This window comes from Bidens hawaiensis, unplaced genomic scaffold, assembly GCF_021521415.1.
Source record: "Bidens hawaiensis isolate Kalapana, Puna unplaced genomic scaffold, B.hawaiensis_p1.1 tig00021024_1, whole genome shotgun sequence".
NCBI lineage: Eukaryota > Viridiplantae > Streptophyta > Magnoliopsida > Asterales > Asteraceae > Bidens > Bidens hawaiensis.
Genome location: NW_027493248.1, coordinates 130,917 through 140,236, shown reverse-complemented (window position 1 = coordinate 140,236; position 9,320 = coordinate 130,917). Strand labels below are relative to the sequence as shown.

Here is a 9,320-nt window from a genome sequence, read left to right as displayed (position 1 = left end):
TTATGACCCCTCGGTTCCATAACCTTTTGTTTCTTTGCCATAACCGGTGATTTGCCCTTACCCTTAAGATGCACAGGAGGACCCTTTCTTTTTGCTACCTTAGCCTTAGGATTGGGTTGAGATCGATTCTTGGATCTACCTTCATTGATCGCAAACACGGGTAAAACCCTTTTACCCATGCTCGCCTCGGCTGTTTTAAGCATTGAGTGAAGTTCTCCAATGTTTTTGTCCCACCAGTTCATGTTATAATTTAACACGAAAGTGTCGAACCTTTTCGACAAAGAGTTAAGGATCAAATCCGTTGCTAACTCCTTTGAGATGGGACAATTGAGCTTGGCGAGGCGATCAATGTAACTTTTCATCTTAAGTACATAAGTTGAAACTGGTTGATTATCATCCATTCTACATGCATGCAAGGCTCGAACCGTTTCGAACCTTTCAACCCTCGATTGCTTAAGGAACATTTCCTTAAGTTGAGTAATCATGTCGTACGCATTATGGTTTTCGAAATCCTTTTGGATTTCGGGAACCATAGTCGCCAACATGAGGCATGACACTTGAATGGAATCTTCCGTGTGTTTGACCCAATTCATGTATTCGACCTCAGTTCCCTCTTCCGGTTCGTTGGGGATAGGTGTTTCCAAAACATGATATAATTTTTCTTGTTTTAGAACAATCCTTAAATTTCGGAACCAATCCGAAAAGTTATTGTGGTTAAGACGGTCTTTAGCGAGAATAGATCGGAGAGATACGTTTTGGACGTTAGGGATTATGTTGTCGTCGACGTGTGCGGCCATCTGCAGAATTTTAATTAAGTTCATTTTAGTGTTTTACATATTTTAATTATTAATACCCTTTTATATATACCAAATATAATTAATAATTAAAATCTAGAATCCAACGATAAACACGACTCCGGTTAGGTGACCTTTTTCCCATTGTCGGTCTATCAAGGTAGTTATTCATAACAATTGCAAACCCTTTTGCAACTTCTAGAGTTTATGGGACCGGTTCGAAATCATATTTCGTGTCGGCATGTTTATCCCATCAACACCTATTAGACCCCATGCTTGGGTGACCCTCTTCACATGGTTCCAATTTAAGTCGTCCTACTTGTATCAACTTGTAATATCAACATACAAACGGTTAGGTGACCTTTTTCCCATTTATATGCCAATATTACCTCAACATATTAATTTACTCTATGCGGTTAGGTGACCTTTTTCCCACTAAGAGCTTACTAATATGTTAAGCGTTATACAAAAGGATGGTGTTTAACTTGTTATCCTTAATTTCAAAAGGGATTTTTAGTTTTAATAATTCTAGTTGTAAAACTTTAAATCATGTTCTAACATGCATTTAGTAACATGATATTTTGAAACCATTTTTCAAAAATCTAATTTATAATAAAACCATTTTATTATGGGCGTGAGACGGCTAGTTAATAAATCCATTTTATTAAACTATGTGTCACGTAATTACCGATAATTATTAGAACCCGTTTTATGCTTTGTTAATTAATTCTATGTGACGAAGTTGATATCCTAATATCTAGCAACCACATAATCAAACAATCAATTAACAAGCATATACAATTATACTAGACACGAGCCACTAAGTTAGACCACACTTGTTAGCCGAAACAAGTGTGTGTCTTAGGTCCGATCCTAAGGGACACATGACACATGGATGTTGTAGCTCCCACTCGATCCCGCATCCAAATGCTTCGAGCATCTTCTTCAACCCCGTTGTGATCCATTGGGCTTGAACTTGGGCCTTAGCTTCCATAAGCTTCCATTTGGGCTTAATTGGTGGGCTTAGGTCCTTTTGGGCTTGAATCCCCTTAATGGGCTTGTGAGACCCATTATCACCATACCCGGCCCAATAAGGCCCAAACTTCCAATTTTGCAATCTTCTTTAATTTTACAAAACAAATGTCCTAATACATTTTTCTATAAAATAAAATATTACAAACAATCTATTTATTACATACCCATATGAATAAATAATTACAAAACTGCAAAATTGCCCCTAATTAATTATTACAAACCGAAACTTGAATAATTAATTACAATTACAATCATCAACCACAAACAAACATCCATTTTGGTCTACGGCTCGGTCTAGTTTTAACAAACATAACCCGTTATGTCTTAGGAACCCGTTCCAAAACCCCTTGACTTTATCGGGCCTAGCCCAACTCATTTGGGCTTGACCCAATAACTTGATTATGGGCTTCGGCCCACATGTGCAAAACACATGGGCTTCGGCCCAATAAGAAGTCTCATGGGCTTCGGCCCATTTAACCAAAAATGGGCTTCGGCCCATATAGCTTTCTCCCCTTTTTTTTTTTTCGGTTAGCCCAATAACCAAAACAAGTGGGCTTCGGCCCAATAACCCGGTTTTAAATTTTTTTTTTTTTTTTTTTTGAACAAAGCCAAAATAATAACAAGATTAAATACAAAAAAAATCATGCATGTTTATTTTTGTATAAAATCTTTCAAGGGGAAAAATATAAAACCGAAAACCCGAAGCTTAGTTTCCCGTATCCCGGCTCTTGATGCCATTTGTTGGGTTTCTATGGATATTTTAAACTTAGTTAACCATTTAACTAGTCACAATTAAGGCGGAAGCGTGATATTTACAAACTAAACATATCTATCCATATGTATATATACGTATATATTACAAGTTTATAGGAAATGTGTACATGAACAACCTAATTTATTCATGTTATAAGATTACCAATAATCTATTTATTAGAAACCCGAAGCAAGGATCAAATGATACGGAAAAGCTAAACTATCAAAGCTATAAACACTTACATTCTTAACCTTTTAAGAGTGTAGTTGATGTTGAAGAAGATGATGATGTTGATGCTAGACTTTCAAAGGAAAATCCTCAAACGGAATGTACCCCGAGCCTCCAACACACACCGAGCTATGTTAGGAAGCTTGAACACGAAAAACCGAGACCCGAGCCTTCCTTTTTCTTTTGGCCGTAAGTAGTAAACAAGAAGGAAAGGAAGACTTGTTCAATTTTTTGTTTCTTGAAAGTTTATATAATAATGATCAAATCCTTTTTAAAACCATCATATCTTTGTGTTAGGTTTTAGTCAAGTAGAATACACTCAACATCCACCAAATCCTTGACAAAAATTTGACCATAACTTTGGGGTGTGGGGCCCACCCAAAACCGGCCCCAAATAAAATTATTTTTTATTTTTTTTATTTTATTTTATTTTATTTATTTTATAAAGTATAAAATAAATATATAAACACCCCATCTTTTATAAACCATTTTACAAAAGAACATATAGTTAAATAATCATTCCAATAATAATTATTTGAATAAATAAATTAACCAATTAATTTATTTAACACTTTCAAGTAAGTATTCAGAAACCCGATTTTCTGAATGTATCGTGTTCTGTATTTGTCTCATAGATCTTATCTTAACAAATACATAATTGGTGTGTGTCTAACTCGTTATTGGGTATGACCCGACTTGGATCAAACACGACTAGTCACATTAACCTAATTATGTGTCTCGGGCATACGATATTCCAACACTTTTATCATTGACTCAAAAGGCTTTGATATCCTTATATTCCTAACATTTATGAAACTCATTATTCTCCAATATTACATTTGATGTGAATACTCAAACGTTCTTCAAGTACTAGTAACTCAAGAAAACAAACATGATTCTATCAAGCATCTAAGGTGGTTCGACTTCCGTTAGGAATTTTCTCGACATGAAATTGGTTGCTTCATAAATCGTATAATTAACAAGCCCGAAGAAAACTAAAATTATTAATTAAGCTTTATAGACATAATTGCTTCATATATGTATGCAATTTTTTTATTCGTAAAAATATATACTTTACGATATCAGAGTTTGATGCTCACTCTTTTCAATCATTGCGTTCATCACGATGTATTCAATTGAAGCTACGAGTTATAACTGAAGTTTAAGCTTTTTGAGATGCCTGTTCCACTAGCTCTTTCAGCTCCCAATTCCTTCATAGAACAAAACAAAATTACCGTTAATCTTAATTGTAATAATATTTTATTTAAACATTAAATGTTTAGCAATCAACACTCAATTATCCGTTACAAAAGATCTCGTTCTCCTAATTACATATATCCTTCTACCGAAAGATCTCGATCCTCACTCTAATTCAATGCTTTCAACAGCCATAACCACCCCTAATATCTTTACTCACACATCCTCCACCTTTCGACATTAATCATTCCCGCAACTCCCACATAATCCACTTCACCATCTACATTTACACCCATCTTCAAAATCACAAACATCCCATCAACTACACACAATTCATTCATGTTCCCAAATTTCTTTCCTCTAAATTGAACCAAGGATAATGAGTAATATACTTATAATAAGGGGACTAGTAATATAGTTATTTAAAAGCACAAGGACCTTAAAACACACCCAATTGTATTTTATTTTCCTTCCCTCCACATCTCTCCAAACACAAAAATTCCCTCCTTCCCTTCCAAACCCTCACTCTCTAAAACAAACAAACAAACAAACCCTTCATTTCATTTCCATCGATCCTTTACTTTCTCTCACTAAAACCTTCAAAACCCTAACTCAATTCACCACTCACCTCGTTCACGGCCTTCAATTTCAAATAATGTCAGCTTCCAATCGTCAACCAGTGCCGTCGCCGTCGCCGCCGCCTGCCGCCGGACCACTAGCGCCGATTCCGCACCCGATGCGCCGGAACTTGTCGTTGTATCCGACGAAGCCGCCGTTTGTGTCGTCCGATGATTACCATCGGTTTTCGGCTGGAAATGATGGCAAGCGAAGTGTTACGGGTGATGATCGGGAGGCGGAGATGCTGGTTGTTAGATCTCCGGTAGTTCTCGATGTTTAATTATGCGGTTTATGAGTTTAATTGATGTAATTGTGGTTTAATTTTGATTAAATTTGACTTTGAGCTTAATCGTTAGTATATAGTGGTTAGGATTGTAGCATATACGGTGTTCGGTATGCGTTTGTGGTTGTTTATGCTTAACCATTAATAGTTCGCTATAGGTTCGTTACAATGTAAATTAGGGATTTAGGTTAAACGCGATACTTTGTATCTTGTTTATAGAACGGGACTTTAATTGTTCAATAACTCTGTCTGGTCATTTCGTTTGCGAAACATCATAAATCTGAAGCCAGTAGGTAAAAGAAGTTAAACTATTACAGAGCTTGTGAAATTCTGATAATGCAGTATGTTTAGCATATAAATTGACTAGAAGAACTCGTTAAAGTTTAAAATTTGGTTTTATAAACGAAATACGAAGAACAAGTTTATCTCAAATCTCTGGTAGACATTGTATAGAACCAGTGGCAAACTGTTATTAGTTAAGCAAAAACAAGCACAAAATGTACATGACACAATGTATGCTATAATCCCAAACTCTGGAAGGTAATGATTTCTGGGGTTAAATGGTAGATCGTGGACATGATAGAGTTTTAATGGTAGAGTGATAACTTCTGCATGGTTGTCTAGACTTTATGTGAATGAACAAATTAACACAAATTTACCTCTAAAATGAAATTAAGCGCTTTGTAATATATGGTTTGGTAATTGGTACCTTTAGAAAGATGTTGCAAGTTACGACAAGATCCTTTTACTATAAAGATTGATGTTACAAGTCTGTGTGTGATTGATGTATTCACAGCAAGTGAAGAGAAAAGTTGGAATAAGCCATTACGAAGCTGCATCAAATGAGTGGGCTGCTTCTACAGTTAACAGTCCTGTTCACACTCCTGTTTCTGCAAAAGGTGGACGAGTCAATGGTCGGTCAAAGGCTACAAAGAACAGCAAAGCTGCTCCTCAAACCCCTATTTCCAATGCAGGCTCACCGGTTCCATTAACTCCTGCTAGCAGCTGTCGTTATGACAGCTCTCTAGGTAAATTATAATTACATCATTTCATTAGACCTTTTCATAAATCATACACAAATATAATTTATTATTGAGGAGGTTTTGTACACTTTGCAGGCCTCTTAACAAAAAAGTTTATCAACCTTATCACACAAGCTGAAGATGGTATTCTTGATTTGAATAATGCTGCTGATACTCTGGAGGTATTTTTTTAATACAAATTGTATTATATAAAATATATGCAATCTTGATTTTAAGAAGTTATGATTGTACAGGTGCAAAAGAGGCGGATATATGACATAACAAATGTCCTCGAAGGCATTGGTCTTATTGAAAAGAAACTCAAGAACAGAATTCGCTGGAAGTATGTTTTTTCACTAATCATTGCATGTTCCAGCTATCAACATCTGCGTGCTACTATATTATCTAGGCTTGTAAGAGGTTCACAAATAGAAACAAGCATACATGAACAAACATAACTGAGCTAAAACCAGTCAAAAGTAATGTGAAGAACAATGTGTTTCTAAAATTAGTCGAAGTTGTAATGGGTCAAAAAAGTTAAAATGAATACATTAACCAACTTAAGCAAACGTAAACTTACTAACATAAATGATTTTAAATGAACGAATGTAAAGAAGGTTCACAAACATTAGTGAACGAACAAGGCATGTGTTCATCTTACCCTCCTCAGACCCTACCATAGCATTGCTATTGGTGGGATATACTGAGTACGATGATGATGATGATGATGAACTTTTTGGCTTTTGCTGAACTGTTCACTGAACCTTTGGTTCGTTTACAGGCATTGGTGTTAACAGTTGTATTTTACTTGTTTTTATAACTAATATTTCTAGGGGCCTTGATTCCTCCAAACCCGAAGAGATGGAGGATGATGTCACTCTGTTACAAGCAGAGGTTCAAAGACTTTCTATGGAAGAACATAGATTGGATGAAAACATAAGGTTAGTTGAGAGCATTTACATTTATGGTAGTTTTTTATCTTAAAAAAGTTAAAAAAATATATTTTTAACTGTTCGGTTGATGTTGAAACTGTTGCAGAAAAATGCAGGAAAGGATGAGGGATTTAAGCGAAGATGACAATAATCAAAAGTACTTATGCCGTTTTTTTCTCAAATTGATATTTGTTAATTATTTGGCCAAGTTTCGTGAAAATAAGGCATCATGTGGTGGCGTTGATAGCCGAAAGACAAGGGCACATGCACCAATCAGCCGGTGTCCCTGATGATTGAGTGCTATGTGCCTTATGTCCAAGGCTTGATGCAAAACTACTGCGTGAAAATTGCACTAATTTTGACGTTATTTTACCAATCTCGTGAAAATAACGTTAAAGGTGGCGGAAGGTTAATCAGGCATCATGTGGTGGCGTTGATAGCCGAAAGACAAGGGCACATGCACCAATCAGCCGGTGTCCCTGATGATTGAGTGCTATGTGCCTTATGTCCAAGGCTTGATGCAAAACTACTATCGAGCCGGGGGTCTCACCGGAAGCAGCCTCTCTATCCCTATGGGATAGAGGTAAGGCTGTCTACATCTTACCCTCCTCAGACCTTACCATAGCATTGCTATTGGTGGGATATACTGAGTACGATGATGATGATGATGATTTGGCCAAGTTTCATACTTGCTGACACATTACTGTTTTAGATGGCTGTTTGTTACAGAAGATGACATAAAAAGCCTACCGTGCTTTCAGGTGTGGTTATGCAACAATATTTTTCTCCATCTTTATATCTTGTAGTTACATAGACACATTTATAGTTGTTCAAACTTTTGATACGTTTACAATTGACAGAATGAAACTTTGATAGCAATAAAGGCGCCACATGGGACTACTCTTGAAGTTCCCGATCCTGATGAGGTGAGATATAGATCGAGCTTTTGTTAAACTTAATATTTAAAAATGCCACTTCAGCGTTAATATCTTTGTGTTGTTAAACATCAGGCTGTTGATTATCCACAAAGGAGGTACCGAATAATCCTTAGAAGCACAATGGGTCCTATAGATGTATATCTTGTCAGGTAATAATAGTTTATATGATCTCATATCATATGCTTATTATTTTTATTATTATTATTATTATTATTATTATTCACTTGGGGGGGCATTTTAGTCAATTTGAAGAGAAGTTTGAAGATGGTGATGGGGCTGAACAACAAGAACAACCCGAACAACCTATGTCTTTGCCAATTGTTTCAAGCTCTGGATCCAATGATTATCCAGCAACCGAGTCAAACGTTGTTGCAAATACGGGCATGCCGGTTGAAAATAACTTATCTCAAGATTCACCTGGGAGAATTATGAAGATAGTTCCTTCTGATGTTAATGTAAGTATGCCTGTAAACGAACAAAATTTTCGTTTATATATAAATGAACAAAATGTTTGTTATACTTTATACATAAACGAACGCACATGAACAAAAAGTTTTGTTCATTCAGTTAAAAGAACAAACATAAACACATAATATATATTTTTAATTTATTTTGGCTTATTTCAACTTAATATAATTTTAATAACTTTTAAAGCCAACACGCTGTTTCTCACATTACTATGAAACTAGTTTTAGCTCTCGGTTATTTTATTCACTTATGTTCAGTTATGTTCATTCATTTACATTCGTGAACCGTTTGTTTATAGAGTTAACAAATGAAAAACGAACACAAACAAAAAAGCCCTGTTCATTTGATTGCTCATGGTTGATCGTTTGTTCGGTTAGACTTAAAAGGAACAAAAACGAACATGCTTCGTGCGTGTTCGTTGTTTACAAGCTTAAATGCAATTATTGTGAAGTAAAATTATATTACTACCGCTAAGCCTGGCAAAACATGCGGGTTGGGGTGGGTATTGTTTCCAAACAGGTTTAAGCAAAATGGGTTCGCCTTGAAAAGGGCCATAATTATATTAATTGTATTTTTGCAGAATGATGAAGACTATTGGCTTTTGTCGGACCGTGAAGTTCCGCTCACGGATATGTGGAATACAGATTGTATGTTCTTTCAAGCTTTGTTATTTGAATGCTATATTAACTAGTAATAAATAAATATTAATGCAGTATTTTGTTTGTCTTTATTAACTACTTTCAGTAGGTGATATCGAATGGGACGGGGTGGATTTACTAAGTGAGGAATTTGGTTTAGCTGATGTCAGCACAGCAAACCCGTGTACCCCACCGTCTGGTGTCAGCACCCAGAAGTGAAATCTGTTCAGGTATGGGGAGTTTGTTGTACAGTGAGATTGTAGAAGTTGAAAAGATTAAGATGTTGTTTGGGGATTAATAAAACTTGGTTATTTATGGGTATTATGCCCATGTAGGTTTTTTTTCTTTTATCTTTACCTGAATTAAACATGCGTTATGATATACTTTAAATCAGATCATCATTTTGGAATTGT

At 35.7% G+C, this 9,320-nt stretch overlaps 1 protein-coding gene across 1 annotated transcript; it reads left to right on the top strand.

The window, feature by feature from the left end:
* Positions 1 to 4,455: 4,455 nt before the first annotated feature.
* LOC143562478 (transcription factor E2FA-like) lies at positions 4,456 to 9,320 on the top strand. The gene is made up of 12 exons (XM_077050263.1): positions 4,456 to 4,888; positions 5,706 to 5,937; positions 6,028 to 6,113; positions 6,186 to 6,274; positions 6,765 to 6,872; positions 6,970 to 7,020; positions 7,576 to 7,624; positions 7,724 to 7,789; positions 7,874 to 7,950; positions 8,043 to 8,256; positions 8,850 to 8,916; positions 9,014 to 9,320. Exons 1-12 carry the CDS (start codon positions 4,664 to 4,666, stop codon positions 9,124 to 9,126), a joined length of 1,377 nt encoding a protein of 458 aa, XP_076906378.1. The 5' UTR covers positions 4,456 to 4,663; the 3' UTR covers positions 9,127 to 9,320.